Genomic DNA, 22,257 nt, shown 5'->3' on the forward strand with positions numbered 1-22,257 from the left:
TATCACCATAGGCGGATTTGGGATTTTAAACTGTATGAGTTCAATTTTTAAAATTTTTAGCATTGAACTCATTATGTTTTTAAAGTTATGGATTCAATTGAACCCGTCGAGTATAGACTTTATCCGCCCCTGACTACCATGACTATCCGTTGTCACCGTCGATAACTTTTGGAGTATTTTATCACACAAAGGCATTCTACATTCACATGAAAAAATATGTAGTATTTTTCTCAAGTTTTTTTTTTCTGGATATAAGAATTGATTATAATTTTATTTAAAATTTATATCTATTAGGTTTTAATAAATAAATTATACACTTTTAAGAATATAAATGTTTTTAATTATCAAATCTTTAAATTTAGAACAATATTTTGTAGTAATTAAATATTTCGTAGTATTCAGATCAAACATTTTAATGTCAGGAAATAACCAAGGCTTTACTAAACATTTTTTTACACGTTAATGCCAAGGAGAATGTCTCTTGTAAATATCGTAAGAAAAAAAATTGGAAAAGGGAGAGAGATTATCGTTCATTCTCTTTTTGATTGCAACAAGTGAAACAAACAAATATGAACAGAAAAGAAACATCACTTTACGTTTATATCTTTTGTCAAAATTAAGGAATAAAAATAGATTTTCTCTCTGTTTCTCTTTCTTTTTTATATTAGCTTAGCATTATTTGTTTTAATCGGGTAAATTAAAGTATTTAAAGTATTAAACTAACTGATAGAAAAAATGAAGATCAGCTTTATGGTCAATTATAGATATTATTTTTGTTATTATATAATTATTTTTACGGGATATTAATAAAATATAATACTGAAGAACACCAAATAAAACATAAAAGATCTTACAAAGTAATTCTGAACGAAATTATTTTTTTTAAAATCTAATACGAGGTTAAAAGAGTAATTAGGTCTCAAGGGAAGAAATCCAAATAAATATACTAACAATAGAATTAGCATTTAGCACATAAAGAATTGAGGAAATATTAAGAAAACAAAGAGAAGAACACATGTGTTAAGTCAACTTAAAAACTTAGGAATATTAAAACAAATAATTAAAAAATAATAATAATGCTAATAGTACTAAGGTACTAAAGAGAGGTACTTTGTCAAAAGCAAATTTTGCGTGTAAATATTTGGTTGGTCGATTCTATATTTTTTCCCCCAAATGGTTGATTGGTTCATATTTGTTCTTTCTTTTTCTCTCTTCTGTTTTTGTGTGGAGAGGAAAAAACGTTCCTTCTCTTTCTCTCTGTTCCCTCTTTTACTTTTGTCTGAATTCCCCCTTTTTTCCTCTCTCTCTGTTTGAAGTTTGTTTCTTTTGTGCATTTCATCAAACAGAAGAGAGGGTGTGTTTTTTGTGTTTTGTGTGCTCAGAATTAATGGAAATTCCGGTGATGGGCTGCTTCTGATCATCATCATAATGGATTTTGATGCCGGAATTTCCTTGTCTGTGACTGAAGGTCCTTCCTCTTTGTCACCGTCTCTCGATCAAGGTACTCGCTTTTTATTTTTTAGTCCATTTCAATAAGAAAAGTAGTCAATAATTTAACATAAACTTCGTATTTTTTTTTTTTTTTTTCAGTTCATGTTACCCTATTTCGTTTTTAATCGTTAAAAAAAATATAATGACTCTTTATAAATTTGGAAATAATCTAACATAAATTGCCCATTTTACCCTTAGTAACACTGCCTCTTGACTAATAAGGTACTCAGCCCATTTAGCCCGTCTCAACTTTATGTGACCCTGTTTACTTGTTTAGTCTATTAAAAAAATATACCCTAATATAAATTTGAAAAAATTTAGCTTAAACTTTTTAAGTAACAAGTTTTTTTCTTTATTTTTTTTTAATTGAGTATCATTAATGTAATTGTTGTGCTTGAAATATAATGCTGCTAATGTTTGTAATCTTGACTTGTAATTTTTTATATTTTTGTTGATTCTTAAATAAGGTTGGACGACAAAGATTGGATTTTTATACATGGGATATTCTTTTTTGTGGCAAAAGTATTCATCTTTGCCAAAACTTTGCTGTATATGGTAGTAATACATATGTTATTCTGAGCATGCCAAAGTGCAGATACGATATTATGGTGTCAGTTCCAAAAGAAAAAAAAGATCCTATATAAATTTGGAAACAATTTAACATAAACTTCATATTTCACCCTTTAATGGCAAGGTTTTCTTTTCCTTTTTTTTTCTTTATTTTATTTTGTTTTATATGAAGGATCATTACTGTAACTGTTATGGTGAAATACAATGTTGGGAAAGTTTGTAATTGAGTTGCAATTGTTTAATTGTTTTTTTGTTGCTTATTAAATAAGGTAAGAAGATAAAGATTGGATCTTTACAATTGGGATATTTGTTTTTTGGGAAAAAGTTTTCATCTTTGCCCAAGCATTTGCTGTATATGGTAGTAGAGTAATATATTACTTCATATACTTTGCATATTGTTCTCACAAAAATAGATCAAATGCTAAGTCTTTTTCCCTTTTTGTCTGCATATTATGATAATGCACCCTTAATTCTTTTTCATCCTTTCATTATTTTTTTCTTTTTTGACTTTTTAAGTTTTACAACTCTCCACACCCCAACAAAAAAAAAAAAAATGAAGGAAAAAACAATAGTTTGCTTCTATTGATATATGGATTTTTCTGTCACTATTTCTAAATTAATTAATATGAGAGGCCAATATAGGATTTGGATCTGTAACAACAAATGGTGGCTAGTAAAATTTAGGTGAATTGTCTAATATGGTTTAAAGAAGAAGAGTTCACGTGGAATTTGAAAATAAGCAAAGATGCTTTGATGATCAAAGTTTTGTGCTTTTCTTATTTCTTGATAACTTTTTGGATGCATTGTTTCTAATTTGTTGTATGACTTATGATGCTGATGAAATGCGCCTAAACTACTTATGGTTGTACTCATTAACTTTCTTGTACATTTATTGTTAGACGAATATTATATAAGCAAGGTATGCACAAGTTGGCTCGGATGATACCCTTATTAAACAAAATATAGAACCGTATAAGCAAGAAAAGAAATGCACCTTATTAAGTTGTTTTATTTTTCAAGATCAAATGCTGGTAAAATGCGTTTACAAGGTCCAGAACTTAGAGAAGAAATTTATGGAACTGGTATCAATACTAATATTACTTAAGCTGAAGTAGTGTTTATTGCGTATCCATTGGTTTTTCAGACACTCTGTGGCAAATGAACTTGAGATCAAGGGAATCAATTGAGTCGGGACATTATCCTGTCCGTGAAGGTGAACCAGATTGTTCCTACTACATCAGAACTGGTCTCTGTAGGTTTGGATCAACTTGCCGATTTAACCACCCTCCTAATAGGAAACTGGTAAGGCACTGTATTCCACTTATTTCATGTAGCATATGTCCTATATGACGAACTCTTATGTATTTGTTCTCCGTAGTATATGACGTTCTTTCCATTTTAGGATTCAAAGTGTTTGACACTATTCTACTACAACAATTTTCACTACTCTTAGGAATTCAAATTGTTAAACTACTCAAATTTGGAACATTGATGTGACATTATCTATATGATACGTCAGATTAACAACTTAAACTTCTTATGTAATCAAGTACCATCATATAAAATAGGATGGAGGGAGTATTTATCACTAAGGAATAGAGCATTATCACTAATTGAATTTCTTTCTTCTTTCCTCTTGATTTACATGGTGTCAAATCCAAATAGAGGCAATTGTCGAATCTAGGTTGTTTCTTTCATTGAGAAAATCTTTCAACTTTGTAAGTAAGCCGGCACACTCATTGCCTCGATATTGGTACCAATCTCGGCGGTCAAGTTAGTCTGTTGACCACATTTATAGTTGTCTCGTGGAAATGACCACATTTATATTTCGTCTCGTGGAGATGACCACAGTTGTTAACAGAGACACTGCTATGCACTACTACTCGAGCCAACAACATTACCGTCACTTTTGGTGTATTAACTTCCACACCGTAGGCGCTAGATGCTGTCCACGACTGACGTCATCAACCACATTAGCATGTCGTCCCTGTCAGTAGTCTAATTAGCACTGCCATCTCAGCTTACCATTTAGCTAGTAGAGCACATCACTTAGTCCAGTAAGAACCACATCATGTGTGCCATGTCCACAATACAATGCCATGTCAGCCTGTCAATGTCACCTACTGTGTTACATAAAAACTATCAGGAGCCTCCGACCATATGATCGACTGCGGAAATTCATTGTGTTATTTTCCAATTTAGCCATAGTAGTTATTCTTGTTTTATATTTCTAATATCCTGGGACACCTTACTTAGGCTCGGTGTATTATTCCGTCTTCTACCAATGTTCCAATCAAGGTCAGTGACTCCATCTTGTGTGCGGATGACGTTGGTATTATGGTTAATGATCCTAAAGAGATTGAGGCACCAAATGATATTTCCTTATTCAAATTCAAAGCAAAGTTTGGGTTGGCTCAAGTATTATTTTGTCACAGAGGTGGCCCAGTCAACTTAAGTGTGGTCTATTACGAAAAGATAATTATCTTGGATGGACCAATATGGTTGATTGTCGACCTATTTACACACCAATGTTGTTACTTTTGAGACTTGAGAAACCTTTAGCAAAACACTACTACATGGTTGATCGAGCTTTTTTATTTGGTGTGTGTGTGTGTGTGTGTGTGTGTGTGGATAAGATAAGAAAGCAGGGGTCAGTAAACTCAATTATCTGACCGCATATTGAAACTTCTTTTTCGGTTAGTGTGGTTAGTCAATTTTTTAGGATATCATGATAGTCATTGAAATGCAATGGTTTGTTCCTTTCAATATATCAAGAGTGCTTTGGGTCAAGGACTCCTTATGAAGGTGGAGAAAATAGTAAGATTGTTAGATATGTTGATGAAGATTGGACTAGACCTCGATCTGATAGATGGTCTATGCACATTCATTGTGTATTGAGTGGTGGAAATTTGATCTCTTGGAAAAAAAATTAATAATTGTCTGGTCAACTGGAGGATTGAATATAGAGCAATGGTTTTAGCAACATATGGAGCTTATGCATTTCAAACAGTTGCCTCAAGAACTGTAGTTAAAAAAAATAGCATAGTTGACATTGGATTATGACACTCAAGTCGGATTATATTTCTTCTAATACATTGTTTCGTAAATAGACCAAGATGTTGTGTTCAATTACCATCTATCGTAAGAAAATATTGTTTTAACTTAATTCCATGAGCTCTGTTATCTCAGCTCGCAAACACGTGTACTTAATATGTATGTGATCCTACCATTTATAAATTTGTGTGGGAAGCTTGGAGCACGTGATCTTTACATACAATTTGAGAGGAAACGTGATAATGCATCTAAGATCAGTGTACACGTTTTGATTAATTGTACAGAATATTTTTAAAATTGTTTCACAACTAGGAACTTGGTAAGTAGAAAACTTTCTTTATTTGGTGGAGCCTAAACTCCTATATAAGGAGCCTTTATGTATGTTATTATCACCAACATAATAAGATTTCGATCGTCTTTAAAAAGAAAAAAAAATTCCCTCTTCTATTTTCTTTTTGATGTACAATGGGTCTCTAAATGACTTAATCCTGTATAAATTCCCAAATGCCAATATCCAGAGAGACATATGCAGCAGCAAAACAGGAGAGATAAGTCACCTCCAAATAGGAAGGTATAGGAAACCAATTTATATGCTTTGTTGGGAGTTGTGATAGCTGTTTTTGTGGAAAGATATGTTACATAGTTCCACACTTAATGTCTTTAAGAGATGACTATATATGTGTTTCATCCATTCCGTACTGTAGCTAAGACACTAGAAAATGTGAAATCAATTTTCAAGTGGAGACATCAGTCCTCTGAATGGGTTTTGCTTGTCTAATAGTTGGATAAGTGATTTAAACTTTTGGGGATTTTGACAAATATTTACTCCGTCTCTTGGAATAAGAGGAGACTAATTAATCTAGCAACACAATGGGTTTCCCTTTTCCTGGTTATCTGTCAACAATATTTCTCATTTACTATTATATATGGCATAGAGATTTTCCATCTGCTCCAATCCACGATCACGCTCAACAGTGCATTTTAATAACATAAGTGGATGTTATTACCCTTGTTATCTGAAAACAGAGAGAGGAAGCTTCCATTTGCATTCATTGCTCCTTGAAGCCTTTCCTTCTCACTGCAACTTACCTCCTCTGTCATTCACTCTTCCTCTCTCTCTCTCCATGTTATCCTTTCTCTGCAGTTGCCTATGCCCCTTTAGTGTTAACTTCCATGCAGTGTTGTCAAAGGCGAAAAGTTTTAAAAAGCGTTCTTGGTCTATTGAGGCTTTAAGTGCAACGCACAATTTAAGTGCGGGCTTCAGTAAAAAGAGGCTCAATGAATGAAAATATAAAAATATATATATGTAATTTAAGAAAGAAGTAACAAATTCATTCATAATGTTTTCCTTAACAGCTAATATGCTTATTTGCCGATTATATTGGTTTTATAATACAGCTCGATTTAAGATAGAACTCATGGACAATGAGTGCATACACCTTAGTGCCTTGCCTACATTGAAGCGCAGCTTAAGTGAGGCAAAGCGCCCTCCCCGAGCTTTTCTGAGCTTCAGGGCGTAAGCGCGTCTTAAATGAGCCTTTAACAACACTGCTTCCATGCGCTGGTAGTGAAAAAAGAACTCCATATATTGGAAGTAATAGATCCCAAGAATGTCAAATTGGTATACTATAAGGCAGGAGCAGAAAAAGAGTCTAGATGAAAGGTAAAGAAAGGAGGAAGGATGGAGACGGGGTGAGTTAAGAACAGATTGGGGCATGACTATTTCTTTTTCTGTTTGATGAAACTTTGAAGAACTCTTTATGGATGAGCTTCCAAGACTTGGCTTTATTAAACTGACAAAAGAAGTTCTGCTCAGGGACTCTTTGTCTCCTTCACCAAAATGTTTCATGACAACGTGATATTGTTTGTAAGCCCATTTTTGGGCAACAAGGCCTGGAAAGTGGACAGGTTAGAGAAAATTCTCCTTTTCCTTTATCATAAAGAAGAAGAATTGAAAGTCAACCTGCACTCTAATTTTAAGTTGCCAAAAATTTAGAGTGACGGAGGTTATAAGTAGGCATGTGAAAATCTCAGCCATAGGTTTTGAATCTTCACATCCTTAGTTTACGTATGTTATGCATACTAGTATAAGCTTCCATGTACGCACTTCAGCTGGCATTTCTATACACTGCAATAGGAGATATTCAGTTGGGATCCTATTTCTTGATGATAATTAGTAGATGTATAACGCCAATGCTGTCTTCCTGTTAGAAATTTAATAAGCGTCACTGAATTATGACTCTACATGTATTCATAAAGATTTATGCAGTTATGATTTGCATATATTCCTTTGTTTGTATCTTGGGAACTGATGGATATGCAAAGTATTTGATGCAGGCCATTGCCACGGCAAGGATGAAAGGAGAGTATCCAGAAAGAATGGGGCAACCAGAATGCCAGGTATATCCAGACCAATATGTATTTTAGCTGCCGATCATCATACTATATTATAAGTGTGAAGACTTTTCGATAATGTTATTTTACTAAAATATCCTTCAAAACATGAATGGCCAAATTACCCTATACTTGTAAAATTATTTTCCATTAAATATATATATATATTTATTAAAATTACTACTATGTGAACGCGTCATTAAATTGAGATCCTATTAAATGGTAGTATTCAATTATCCTTCCCATTACTTTTCATGTTTTTTGTCAGTTTGCTCCTTTGAGCTTCCACTATTAAAATCATCCGCTCAAAACCTTTTTATATGTTTGATATTTTTTCGTATAAAAGTGCACAATATATTGTCACTTCATTTCTTTTACAGTGCCTTCTTTACGCCAAAGTTGTATCCATTGACTTAATTTTTCTCTCCCATAAAAAGACAATGATCTTTTGGCTTTTGCTTTCCTATTTGGCAACAGATACATTTTATTGATAAATTACAATTTTTTTCTTCTATGTACAAACTTTTCTTTCTCTTTTATTATTTTGTTTTAGGACTTCATGAAATTGAGTCTATCTTTTAGACTTTTGAATAAATATGCTATTCTAAGCAACGTTATGTTGGGATATTACCCATAAATCAAAATCATGTATTAAGCATCATTATCTGATATGTACCGAATTACTTTATTAATCCCAATTTAAAGAATGAAAAAGAAGAAAATATCTCCTTTCATTGTACTAAGTTTTCCTTCATTACTATTACTTTTAGATCCTACAACTCCTTTTTCTTTTTTCAAAAATAAAAAAATTCTGCTCGTGTTGTCCTAGCAGATTAAAGCCTGTCTAATAGGAGTATTGGATTATGTTGTCACTGAAAGAATTTTTTTTTGAGAAAACAAAAGCATAATTTATACAAGAACAAAAGATGTAAAAAAAAGAGATTCGGTTTCTATTCCTATTATAACTTTTCTTCTTCAACAGTTCAACTCATGTTATTTGTGTGTATAAAATATAATGATTCCGACAAAATAAGGGAGTTAGCTCAATCTATATATGAATAGGCTATTCAAAGACTTATATAGATTAAAAGTAACAGTAAAAGTGAAATATTCATTAACTTTTATTTAATATTATGATTCTTGTAACTTTTCTCTATGCTCACTTTTTTTGTCTAATAAGAGCATATATATGACTTTCAAATTATTTTAAAGCAGGGTCTTATTTAGTAATTTTTTTTAATCATTCCTTAATTTTTTCTTTAGTCACACAGTCTCCTCCATTTAGATCGTGAAGTGCTAATTACGCCTAATTATTTGTACAAATCAGCTACTAATATTCTTTCTCCTAATTTACACATGACATGACTCATAATTTTGAATAAGACAACAAAATTCATGTACGTGCAACGATCAAGTATGTCAATTAACGATCAGGTATCTCTATCGCAATTAATTATTACTTCTTTGTAAGTATGAACCATGAAATTAATCATGATCTACTAGCTATTTAAGAAAGACATGAGTCGATCAAATATACTATACTACTTCCACAAAATACTACTTCCATTTGATACAACTTTTTGATATGTATGTTGTTGTAAAAGGAGGAGGCTACTATTTCTTAAAGACAAGGTAGAACCTTTAAACATGTCATTTATATTGTTGAAGTATAAAAGAACAAAAAATTGTGAAGCTTAATGTTTGATATGCTAGACAAGCTGCATAATTAAAGTTGTTTGAACATACTTTTAAAGTTTTATTATATAAATTTTCTAAACTATTTTACACTTATTGTATAAAGTATACGCGCAACGCGCGTATTTAAAACAAGTATAGGAAAATGAATAGAAGTGTAATAACATCTATTCATACAAATGGAATAACAACAAATAGCCTCAATACTAAACTAGCTTGAGGCTAGATTTTTACAAAAAGGAAATTTAAATTTAAAATCAGAAAATTTGTCAAGACATTTTGTTAAATAGAGCCTATTCTCTTTTAAATTTTAATTTAGAATGCTTTTTGTTAGATAGTTATGTAAATAACATGAATTAGTCCTAGTACCACATAAAATATGAGTAGGATATGTATTGTATAAATAGGGCTCATTGTATTATAATTGAATAGAATATCAATAATATATTTTTCTCCCGTGCTTTCTCACATGGTAACAGAGCATTAATGAGAGAAAATCATTGTGCGTCATTCCAGCGACATCCAGGAAGAAAGAACTCAGTCACAGTGCAATATTCCGGTGACTTAAGTGACTGATTTGCATCATCTCACGTTTGGTGAGTGTTGTGCACAAACCAACACCACTATTAGACTCCGAAAACTTCGGCGACCAAACCCCATTCAGATTCTTCGGCAACAGAAGCCCCACACGCCTCCATGCGCCGTCTAGATCTGTGACTCCACCGGTACGTCTGTCCCACGCACCGGCACGTGCGTGCTTCTCCGACCATTGTTTGGCTGAGCTCTTCAGGACAGTTTGTTCCACAGCATTTTCGAGTCCACCAGTACTATTTCCGACAGATTCCGACAACTTTGAAATTTTTCGGCGTGAACAATGTTTTTTTCTCTGTTGTGAACATTGTTTTCCTAGATATTTCTTCAGTTTTCTAGGAGTTACTGATTTCCACTATTTCAAGTTAACCCTACAACTTTTAGTCAAGAATTTGAGAAATTAATTGTAGCGAAATGGGATCCAATACTATGAATAGTTGGATGGTTTCTCTACCGGATTATACTGAGTTCCTTCATTACAAAGCGTTTAAACATACATCTTCAGAGATAGCTTCCGTTGTTCAAACATGTAATAGCGTGACTTGTGTCTCTCAATCTTCATCCTCCGAGTCATGGGTCATTAATTCAGGTGTATTTGATCACATTTCTGATAACATATCTCTTTCACTACTATTTTATATTCTCAATCTCTTCCAACAATCACAATAGCCAACGGGTCTCAAACCATGGCAACTGGAATAGGTCAAGCAAGTCCACCTCCTTCCTTACCTTTAGATTCAGTTCTTTATGTTCCTGGTAGTGCTTTTAATCTCATAGCCGTTAGTTGCTTAGACAAATCACTTAAATGCTCTATTTTATTCTTGATGACGCAGTACATGGCGGATCATTGGTACCAGGCGTGAATCAAATAGTTTTTATTACCTTATCCTTGCTAAATCACATGAACTCACATATTGTCTTTCTTCAACAACTTGTCCTGTTACTGATTCACCAGATTTGTTACATAAACTGTTGGGACATCTCAGTTTGTCAAAACTTCAGAAAATAGTACCTGGATTATCTTGCTTGTCCACTTTAGAGTGCGAGTTATGTCAGCTCGGTAAGCGTACTCACTCCTATTTCCCTCGGCGTCTTGATAACGAGCAGAGTCACCTTTTACTTTAGTCCATTAAGATGTTTGGGGTCCTTATTGGGTTAGTTCTACCTTGGGATTCCGCTGCTTTGTCAGTTTCATTGATGATTATTCCTGGTGCACTTGAATATTTTTTATGAAAAATCGATCTGAGTTGTTTTCTATTTTCTAGACCTTCTATGCTGAAATTCAAAATTGATTTAGGGTTTCTATCCCCACATTCGTAGTGATAATGCCCTAGAGTATTTGTCTTCCCTATTTCAACAGTTTATGAACTCTCATAGAATCATTCATCAAACATCTTGTCCGTACACATCTCAACAAAATGGGGTAGCCGAAAGAAAGAATAAACGTCTCATTGAAACTGCTAGTACTCTACTCATACAATCTCATCTTTCGTTGCGTTTTTGGGGGATGCAGTTCTCACATCTTGTTATCTTATTGATCGTATGCCATCCTCAGCTGTCCAGAATCAAGTGCCATTCTTTGTCTTGTTTCCCCACTCATTTTTGTTCTCTCTTCCATCCCATATCTTTGGGAGCACGTGTTTTCTTCATAACCTTACTCCAGGAAAAGATAAGTTAGCTTCTCGTGCTCTTAAGTGCGTATTTCTGTGTTACGTGAGAACGCAAAAGGGATATCGATGCTATTCACCTGACCTACAGTGGTACCTTATGTCCGCTGATGGTACCTTCTTTGAAACCCAGTCATACTTCATAGGTCCAGATGATTACTTAGATATTTCTGAGGTGCTACCAGTTCCATCTTTTGGAGATTCAATCACTATTGGCCAAATACATAGACAACCACTCTAACTTGGCACCAATTTTCATTTTGGCACTTTATCTCATCCTTGTTTCATTTTGGCTTCAACCCCTTTTATTATATTTCATTTTAACACAAAAAGTTGACTCAATGTAAAATATAAAGAGTGTGTGTATAAACGCTTCTGAAGTCTAATAACTATCTAATTAAATATAGCCAACTGTTTTTTAATCCATGTCTACCGGGTCTAACCAAATACCCGGAACCCTACACTAATAACTCGGATGGGCTCTGGGTAAAATAAGAGCCACCTGCTTATTTTCTCTAAGTCATAAACTTGTCTACCTTAATCTCGTTCCCAAAATTCTTAGTCATAGGTAATGAAACCCTAATCTCGTTCCCAAAATCCCTGGTCGTAGGTGATGAAATCACTTATTACAACTTAACATAATTGGTACCTAAAATCAATTTCATTTCCTCCATAATAGGTACATGAAAAAGGTACATAAATAAAAGGCACACAAGACTTAACACTAGCCTTTTGCAGTACAAATTGAACTCCGACAATGTTGAACCCATTAGAGATATCATCAACATTCTTAAAGTTTGGAACTTCAAGCTTCAGACGAAGATATGGATTTTAAGAAATTAAAAAAAAAAACTAACTAAATAAAGGAACTAAGATACGGCAAAGCTTTGAAGCTTTCTGGAGATGGAGATCGAGAGCAACCAAGGAATTATTTTGGGAGTCTAGATGAAAGAAATAATGGGGAAAGAGGTTGGGCATTTAAAATAGAGCCTCACGCGCTTACCAGGTGAGGAAATTCATCCAATGTGACAAGTCAGCTTTTTGTGTTAAAATGAAACATATTAAATGGGATTGGAGTGCCAAAATGGAACAAGGCTGAGATCGAGTGCCAAAATGAAAATTGATGCCAAACTAGAGGGGCTGTCTATGTATTTGGCCATTCATCTTTCTCTACAACTCCAGCTCCACCACCTATAGCTCTAGTTCCACCACCTAGTCCAGTTCAACCTTCTACAACTCCACCACTCCTGACTTATCATCATCGTCCGCGCCCAACATCAGGCCCAGCTGATTCACGTCTTGCACCTGACCCTGCTCCTACTGCGGACTTGTCTCCTCTTAGTCAACTGATTGCACTTCGAAAAGGTATATGGTCCACACTTAATCCTAATCCTCACTATGTCGATTTAAGTTATCATCGTCTGTCACCACCCCATTATGCGTTTGTATTATTTTTGTCCTCTGTCTCCATCCATAAGTCTACAGGTGAAGCACTGTCTCATCCAGGATGGCGACATGCTATGATTGACGAGATGTCTGCTTTACATACGAGTGATACTTGGGAGCTTGTTTCTCTTCCTTCAGGTAAATCTTCTGCTGGTCGTCGTTGGGTGTATGCAGTCAAAGTTGGTCCAAATGGCCATGTTGATCGACTTAAGGCTCGTCTTGTTGCCAAATACTCAATATATTTGGGCTCAATTATAGTGATACTTTCTCTCCCGTGCCTAAAATAGCATCAGTCCGCCTTTTTCTATCCATGGCTGTTGTTCGCCATTGGCCTCTTTATCAGTTGAACATTAAGAATGCATTTCTTCACGGTGATCTTAAGGATGAGGTTTATATGGAGTAACTACCTGGTTTTGTTGCTCAGGGAGAATCTAATGGCGTTGTATGTCGGTTGCGCTGGTCCCTCTATGGTCTAAAGCAGTCTCCTCGAGCCTGGCTTGGTAAGTTCAACACAGTAATTCAGGAGTTTGGCATGACTCATAGTGAAGCTGATCATTCTGTATTTTATCGGCATTCTGCTCCAAATTTATGTATTTATCTGGTGGTTTATGTTGACGATATTGTTATTAGCGGCAATGATCAGGATGGTATTACTAGGTTGAAAAACCTTCTCTTTCAGCACTTTCAGACTAAGGATCTTGGCAGATTAAAGTATTTTATGGGTATTAAGGTCGCTCAGTCTAGCTAAGGTATTATGATCTCACAACGGAAGTACGCCTTGGACATTCTTGAGGAGACAGGAATGACAGGTTGTAGACATGTTGACACTCCTATGAATCCGAATTTTAAACTTCTGCCAAGACAGGGAGAACAGTTTAGTGATCCTACAAGATATAGTCAACTGGTTGGTAAATTAAATTACCTCACGGTGACCAGACCTAACATTTCCTTTCCTGTGTGTTGTGAGCCAGTTTATGGATTCTCCCTGTGATAGTCATTGAGATCCAGTTGTACGCATTCTTCGGTATATTAAATCAGCTCCGGACAAAGGATTATTGTTTGAGGATCGAGGCCATGAACGGATAGTTGGATACTCAAATATTGAATGGGCATGATCACCTTCTGATAGACGTTCTATGTATGGATATTGTGTTTTAGTAGGAGGTAATTTGGTATCTTGGAAGAGTAAGAAACAGAATGTGGTTGCTCGGTTTAGTGCAGAAGCAGAGTATTGAGCAATGGCTATAGCAACATGTGAGCTAGTTTGGATCAAACAGTTGCTCAAGGAGTTGAAATTTGGTGAGATCAACAAGATAGAACTTGTGTGTGATAATCAAACTGCCCTTCATATTGCATCAAATCCGGTATTCTATGAGAGAACTAAACACATTGAGATTGACTGTCACTTCGTTAGAGAAAAGATACTCTCGGGAGATATTACTACAAAGTTTGTGAAGTCGAATGATCAGCTTACAGATATTTTCACCAAGCCCCTCACTGGTCCTCGTATTAGTTACATATGTAACAAGCTCGGTACATGTGATTTGTATGCATCGGCTTGAGGGGAAACGTTAGATAGTTATGTAAATAACGTGAATTAGTCCTAGTCCCACATAGAATAGGAGTAGGATATGTATTGTATAAATATGGCTCATTGTATTGTAATTGAATAGAATATCAATAATATATTTTTCTCCCATGCTTTCTCACGCTTTTTAATAGTTCAAAAGTTCTCTCATTTTTGGAGTTTTAGTGAATCAGAGCAGTAGACCCACAGGCAGAAGACTCAAAATGATGCTTTTATGTCTATTAACCATCTTGTTTTGTTAACCATCCTGGAGTGACTAGTTTTTAGAGTTAGAGCAGTCGAGCGTTAAATATAATCATCTTTCTTAAGTTCAATTTATTTTCTGGTTGTTGAAGTCATACTTTGCATGAGCTTTGGTGTGGTAACTTTCCATTTGTCTCCCGCTAATTCCCTTTAGCCTATTTAGCTCACAAACTGAATGATTTTAGCAATTTTACAGTACTACTTGAAGACGGGAACTTGCAAATTTGGAGCCACATGCAAGTTTCACCATCCTAAAGACAAGGCTGGGATTGCTGGAAGAGTTACCCTAAATGTCTTGGGCTATCCGCTTCGCCCGGTTTGACTTCATTATCCGAACTACTTATTGAATTTAATAACATTGTTCTTTCTAATGTATGCAAAAGGTTCTTAGTTCATAATGATTCTAATGAATCTTAACCTGCATTTTTTTCTACTCGCCAAATTGTCAGGCAGGGGCTTGCAAAAGCCCTTTCTTTTGTTCCACATGCTTGCTGCTAAAGTTATATAAGATCGATTGTAATGATTGAAGAGAGCCATACCTATGTTTAATATAGAATATAAAGCTAACAAATGAATTTATTGCCTTGACGTTGTATTTGATATTCATGGGATACATGCATTACTTCGTTGTATTTGCTAGGTGTGTTGTGATTGTGCAGATGGCTGATAAAGACCTCTTTCTTGAAACATGTTTGTGCTTTGTGGTTATACATAATGTCTTTTTTTTTTATTCCTGCAGAATGAGGCTGAATGTGCTTATTACATGAGAACTGGACAGTGCAAGTTTGGAAGTACCTGTAAATTTCACCATCCCCAACCTTCTAACATGATGGTCTCTTTACGTGGTTCCCCTGTTTATCCCCCAGTTCCTTCTGCAACAACTCCTGGTCAGCTGTCCTATCCCTTGTCCAGAGGATCTTTCATCCCTGGTGCACGCTGGCAGGCTCCGTCAAGTTACACTCCATTGATAATGCCTCAGGGAGTAGTATCTGTTCCAGGGTTTGCATACAGTGTAAGCTTCCACATAATACCTTGCATTTGCTTGTTATGTATGGCCTAATTTTGTACTTTGTTGCTATTCGGGAAACCAGAATTTGCTGCATCCAGCCTTCTTTATTATAACTTGGGTTCCAAATTTGCTTGTTGATCAAGAAGTTCGGCTTAAACTTTTTTTTGGTTAAGCTTTTGTAACCTTTTATCTATATTCATATTTGGGGATTACTTTAATCTTTCTGGAATATTTGAAGATTGATGGACAAATATAATAATTACTATATCCTTTTTTGTCGCAGCATGCTTACTAAGATTTTGTTCTTTCTTCAAAGGTTCTGTTCTCTACTTGAATACATTTGAGAATCATTGCATCAGAACATCAGAAAACAATTCCACTTTAATATAGTGGTAGAGATTTTCTTTGGAAGATATCTTGGTAATTGTTACTCCCAAGATGTTTCTCTTTGAGGATGCCACCAACAACAAACAACAACCCAGTATAATCCCATTAGTGGGGTCCGGGGAGGATAGTGTGTACGCAGACCTTACCCCTAACCTGGGGTAGAGAGGCTGTTTCCGATAGACCCTCGGTTCCCTCCCTCCAAGAACTCCCCACCTTGCTATTGGGGTGACTCGAACTCACAATGTCTTTGAGGATGCCACCATTATTAGATATTGAAGTCATACCTTCTTCCGCTTCAGAGTCATTATGCTAGCACCTTCTCCTTCCTATGCTATTTGAGTGAATAATTTTCTTTTGTGGGATGTTAAGATTATTACTTTCTCAATTATGAAATAGGCGAGAAAAGTTTACGAGCTAAGTTTCAAGGAGACTTTTCACTGCCTTTATATTTTTTGGAGATAAAGCAACAGTCTCTTCTGTATTAAGTTGTTATTGTAGCTGATGTCCAGATGGAAGTAAGTTTAGAATGAACTTCTGAGAATATGTTGTCTTCTGAATAATCATCTTTTATTTGGTGGGGAGTGGAGCTGGCTGAGTTTGAACTTGACCTTAGACCTTGGTGGGGAGTATATACAAATTGAACTTAATCTCTTTGGATTTATATGGCAGTAGTCAGGCAAGATGTTGCATTCATTTATGGTCAAGTATTTTCTATAATCTTGTATTGCACAAGCTTGTGAGCTGTGCCTTATCTACTTTGAGGTTTTATAATACGTGCATATGAACTCAATTTACATAGGAGGTAATATCTCTTTCAGGGTCAGATGGGATCGATTTCTTCTCCTGAGGGCCAGCAACAGACAGCTGGAAATAGCCAGGTTTATGGAACTTCACGATCCGGTGATGCAGCAAATATGGGATCCCAAGGAGTCACTTCCCCATACCGTCCAGCTTCTGTTCCTATGGGGTACTATGCATTGCAGGGGGAGAATGTCTTCCCTGAACGACATGGGCAGCCTGAATGCCAGTTTTACATGAAGACTGGAGACTGCAAGTTTGGTGCTGTTTGTAGATTCCATCATCCGAGGGAAAGGCTGATTCCTCCTCCTGACTGCATGTTAAGTCCCATTGGACTTCCTTTACGCCCTGTGAGTACACTTTTTTTGTTATTTGCTAGTGTTTTTATTATGACATAAGTCTAGTGATGAGTTTGCTGTTCAAAACTTCCACACTTGTTTTTTGTCAGCTTTAAGCGGGTAAGATGATATCCTCCTTTGAGATGGATTTTTTGAACATCAATGTGACCAATATTCTATGTATAAATTCAGACTATTTCCACTCACGGGGATCTGCTGTTTATCAGTGCTAATAAACGAGATTTGGAAGTGATGTTAATCGAATATGACATTTCAGTGCAAGTATATATTGTTTCTCATGCTCGACGTACTTGGTGACTGACTCTGCAAAGTTGGTCCTCTCTTAAATTCTGTTTATTAAATATTTTGTTCCAGCTGTGAATAAAGTGCCACTAGGTTAATTAATTGACATTACATGTATACTGGGTTCAAAGAGATGTTTGTCTTCATTATTTTTCTACTTGGAAGATGGACTTGAAGTCCATGAAATAGAGTGTTCTTCAAAAATAAAGTATATGCTTTCAAATTTGTGGGGACCTGTATGACTTGTTGGAATCCATGTTAAGCTAGTTTCTGACTAAGCTGCTAATTGTTTGGTATTATAGCGAGTCATTTTGTGAAAAAATTCGTCAAGTTTAAGGATTAGCAATGAAGAAACAAAGATTTGCTTACTAAGTTTTGGGACACGAAGGTGTTTACTGACAATTGTAGCATTGAAAGCCTTCACTTCTTCGAACTCTCAGTATGCGCTTCTGGCTGAAGATTTTCTAAACCAAACAGCACTATTCTTATTTACAGAAAGCAAAAGGGAAACAGGAGTAAAAGACTCTTTTCAGAAGACAATTCTTTTGACACACACAAAACCGTTTCCTTCAAATTCAGATTCTACTTTAAACATTAAGACTACAAATTCAATCGATTTCTAATCAGACACCACCTTATTGAACTTAGATGTAATTATGTTAGCTAAAGGAGCTGTTGGATCATATTTTGGAAGAAAGTCAAAGGAAGAGAAGAAGAGATGTCGGAAAAGAATAAGTTGAAATTGGATAAAGAAAAAATGGTTACCTTTTCCTGCTTTCCCCCCCCAGTTATAACCTTTTTGGTAATGTGGAGACTTAGTGAGCTGAAAAGATTTCTTTTGGCTTCTTTCTTGGATTTGTTTTGCAGGGAGAACCATTGTGTATTTTCTATTCAAGATATGGGATCTGCAAATTTGGCCCAAGTTGCAAGTTTGATCACCCAATGACGGTTTTCACTTATAGTATCTCAGCATCATCTTCTACTGATGCTCCTGCAGTTCAGCGTCTATTGGGTTCATCATCAGGAACCAGTGCATTGACCTTGACTTCAGAAGGGCTTGTTGAAGCAGTGTCAACGAAGCCCAGGCGACTGTCACTCTCAGATACAAGAAAGATGCCACCTGGTGATAATAACATTGACAGAGAGGGATGATCTTTATCCCCCCAATTACCAGCCAGCATCATCATTTCTATCTTTTTGAGAATCAATAACAGTTGCCTGTAAATTCTTTTCCATCGGTGGAGATGTACAGAATCCAGTAAAAGTCAATTTATTCTTCTGAAAATGCATTTCAGTTGACAAGGTTGACATCTCTGTACTTCACTTTGGAGCAATGTATAAATCTGCCGATGTTGGCACAAATTGGTGAATCCAACTGTTAATTTGTAATCTGCCTAAAGCCCTCTACCTTTTTATATGAATCAATTTAACCCCCTAATCTCCTGTGTGAATCATTGGTTTCCTCAATTGTATCTGGCTCTCTGGTACTTTTTTGAATATCAGAGAAGGTTGTAAATGATCCAAATGTCTAACTCTCATACCTTGAAGTTGTTCTAGACATATGCTGATGACGTGCTTTGCTTATAATTATTATCAATGACCAGAGTCCAAAGGTATCTCATGGTTATTATCTATTTTTCTCGTCATCAGAAAAGAAAATAGCAATCTGCCCCTTCTAAGTTCTAAGTATTATGATTAACTGAACTTTTTGTTCTATTTTTCTCTTTTATTTTTGGCAGATATTCTCTTTGCAGGTTTTGTATGAGGTAACTTGTGGTGATTACAAACGTAAATGATGTCAATGGATCGTTCTCCGCCTGTTCGGTGCACTATTATCTGGTAACTGGAATTGTTAGGGGCTCACTGAGGAAAACACAGCACCTAGGTAGGTAGAATAGTTTTCATTATGGAAGTGATGACTCTTTCTCCATCTTAAAGAAGTTTATTAACAGTCCCCTGTGAATTTTCTGTATTACAGTGATCGGAAAAGGAAGCAGCACATTCCATCGGGAAAGCAGTTAAAAAGCGATGTAACCTCTTAACTTAAATTTTGCTTTTTCCATCCTTCATCCTCTTTACTTTGATCGTGTAGTTCAGCTTTTCCATTTATTGCCATGTATATATCTCTCTCAAAAATAGAATTGAATTTCAAGAAAGAACGTACTTGTTTTTAAATCATGGAGAGGATTTCTTCCTTGTAGGTAGCTACTTGTGTAATTGTACCTTTTTCTCTCTCAAACAAACCCGAAAACTAGTTCCGCATGATGTATGTTCAGCAGTTTTATTTTATAGGCTACAGGATTACCACAATTGTCATCCAACAAGCTCCAGGATATTGGCAGATCTCATTCCAAGGTGGCACATATCTGTGGCAACAAGATCATCTCTGAAGAATATATTAGGGGTATGTGGTACTGGAATGACAACTTGTGCAAATAGGATGTCATTGCTTTTTTGGGTGCAGTAAGACATCTTACAATCTATGCCAACTTATTAATAGGAAGCTAGAGCTCTCTGGTGATCCGTGAAACATCTGAAGTTTTAATTTACTAAGTGAGATGTACCATGATATAATGAAGTTGAAGTAGTCAACCTTGTAATTTGACATAAACCAGAGGATATTTAACCTAGTATCCCGTTCTCCTAGATGAGGATTGGATTTGGCAGGAAGATGTAAGCTCTAACAAGTCTCTGATCCAATGTAGAAATTTCTGTCTTGACCTAATAAAGGAAGATTTTTGCAGAAATGCAGGGTAAGACTGCATACAAGAGACACTTGTGGTCCGGCCTTTCCCTGAACCCCGCGCATAGCGGGAGCTTAGTGCACCGGGCTGCCCTTTACATTTATGAATTCATAATCAGTGGATTTATTGATGTCACTAGCTGATCCTTGAATCTTTTGAAAAAGATGGTCAGAGAGTCGCTGCCAATCAACAACAAAATAAAGTAAATAGTTATTCAGGGAGTTACACTGAGAACCATATGATATTTTGTGATGAGGAGCCTCTAGATCATGGCACTGTTATTAGCAGCATTCTCTTCTTTGAAAGATCTATGGAGAAAAAATCTGTTAGTATAGAATACAGTGTTTTCGTGTAAATGGAAGGAACAATAGTTATTCTAGTGATTTATTCAATGGTTAGTAGGAGTGAGTAAATTTTCTTTTATTTTTGGCCATGTTGGGATTTATGCTATAACAAATTTTGATCTCTTTTAATGGGGTTTAAACAATTTTTCTGTATGTTTAGGTATTGTATGGTGTTGACTTCGATATAATTTTGGAGAACTGCTTTTTGTATGATTTGGTTGTTGGATTAACCTTCTGGTAACCCCCTCCAGGGCATGTTCGTGGCTAACTAGATCGAGAAATACCAGTAGGTACCAGAGGAGATCGCTTCAATATATTCTGTTTTCTTGAATTTATGAATGTTGAGTTTACATCCTCCTCCTCAGAGAGATACAATTAGATTTTAGTTAACAAATACTTGTCCAACCTCTAAATTCATGGGAGTCTCTTTACTCATTTGGTGTATATTGATTTATTGATAATAATGCTTATTTTTCTTTCTGGTGAAACATTGGATAATAATGTGAGGTATACTTCCTTCAATGGTTCACACTGCCTTGATCAAATTTCTTTGACTAGCCGTTTGTAAATTCATGTTGAAACCTATCATATGAATGATTGCTTGGTAGTATTCTGTCATTTTCATTCTAAAACACAATCTCTTTTCTTCTGTCAGAAAATAAAGTACTCAGACAAATTTGCTAGACAGTTAGCTTCTTGGCGACAGGTAGGTGCGGTAGATTTTTTGTCATTCGTCTGTATGCGATTTCAGATGTTGGAGGGTGTGTGTGTCTGTCTCGAGAAAACCTCAGCTGACAGTTTGCATTCAATGGCGTGGGATAGTCACTTTTTAATATGATATTTAGTTTTTATTCGATATTCTGAGCAAAAATAGCCATTACTCTATTAAAATTAATACGAAAAGACACTTTTACCCTTTCTTCATGAGTGCTATGTGAATATTAAAGACATGGTGTCCTTAATATTTATACTGCACACATGAAGTTAAGGACGCCATGTCCTTAATATTTACATTGCACATATGAAGTGAAAGACATGATATCCTAAAATTTAACAACGGAAAGTGCAAATACAGGACACTTTGTCCTTAATATTTACACATCATTCATGAAGTTAAGGACACCATGTCTTTAATATTTACATTGCACACATGAAGTTAAGGACACCATGTTCTTAACATTTACACTGCACATATGAAGTTAAGGATATGTGGTCCTAAAGTTTATCAACAAGGTGCAAATACAGGACACTTTGTCCTTAATATTTACACATCATTCATGAAGTTAAGAACACCATGTTCTTAATATTTACACAACACCCATGTCTAGCACAGGGAAATTTTTGTCCGGACGGTTAAAAAAATTATTAAGCACTGGCTAAAGAGTAAATATATTTTAAACAATGACTAAAGAGTAAAGACATCTCTAATTAGTGGTTAACTGTGCACTTCCCCCGAAAGTTTACGAGTTTCTGGACCTGATTTTTGAGTAAACTGTTAATGAGTTGGGTAAAGTCTGCGGACACACTACCCTCCGCAGACTAGAGCCGTCAATATGGGCTTGGCCCGTAAATTAGTAGGGTTGGGCTAGAATTTT

The 22,257-nt window shown here is 35.5% G+C and overlaps 1 protein-coding gene across 4 annotated transcripts; it reads left to right on the top strand.

Annotated features, from left to right (window-relative positions):
- The first annotated feature begins 1,167 nt into the window (after positions 1-1,167).
- Positions 1,168-19,012, top strand: LOC107802347 (zinc finger CCCH domain-containing protein ZFN-like). 4 transcript variants are annotated; one of them, XM_016625821.2, is made up of 8 exons: positions 1,189-1,501; positions 3,206-3,363; positions 7,441-7,515; positions 8,893-8,943; positions 14,936-15,055; positions 15,479-15,751; positions 16,954-17,283; positions 18,442-19,012. In XM_016625821.2, the coding sequence occupies exons 1-8, from the start codon at positions 1,429-1,431 to the stop codon at positions 18,724-18,726; spliced, it is 1,365 nt and encodes a 454-aa protein (XP_016481307.2). In that variant the 5' UTR covers positions 1,189-1,428; the 3' UTR covers positions 18,727-19,012. The 4 variants fall into 4 exon arrangements, with proteins under 4 accessions (XP_016481312.2, XP_016481307.2, XP_016481310.2 ...); XM_016625824.2 differs by having other exon boundaries at positions 7,453-7,515; XM_016625826.2 differs by lacking the exon at positions 8,893-8,943 and having other exon boundaries at positions 1,168-1,501; positions 7,453-7,515.
- The last annotated feature ends 3,245 nt before the right edge of the window (positions 19,013-22,257 follow it).

The sequence above is a fragment of the Nicotiana tabacum genome, chromosome 13 (genome assembly GCF_000715075.1).
Source record: "Nicotiana tabacum cultivar K326 chromosome 13, ASM71507v2, whole genome shotgun sequence".
Lineage (NCBI taxonomy): Eukaryota > Viridiplantae > Streptophyta > Magnoliopsida > Solanales > Solanaceae > Nicotiana > Nicotiana tabacum.

Coding starts and splice junctions, on each gene's coding strand:
- LOC107802347 (XM_016625821.2), top strand. CDS start 1,429: ATGGATTTTGATGCCGGAATTTCCTTGTCTGTGACTGAAGGTCCTTCC. Junction 3,364..7,440: donor ACCCTCCTAATAGGAAACTG/GTAAGGCACTGT, acceptor GGATATGCAAAG/TATTTGATGCAGGCCATTGC. Junction 17,284..18,441: donor TTGGACTTCCTTTACGCCCT/GTGAGTACACTT, acceptor TTTGTTTTGCAG/GGAGAACCATTGTGTATTTT.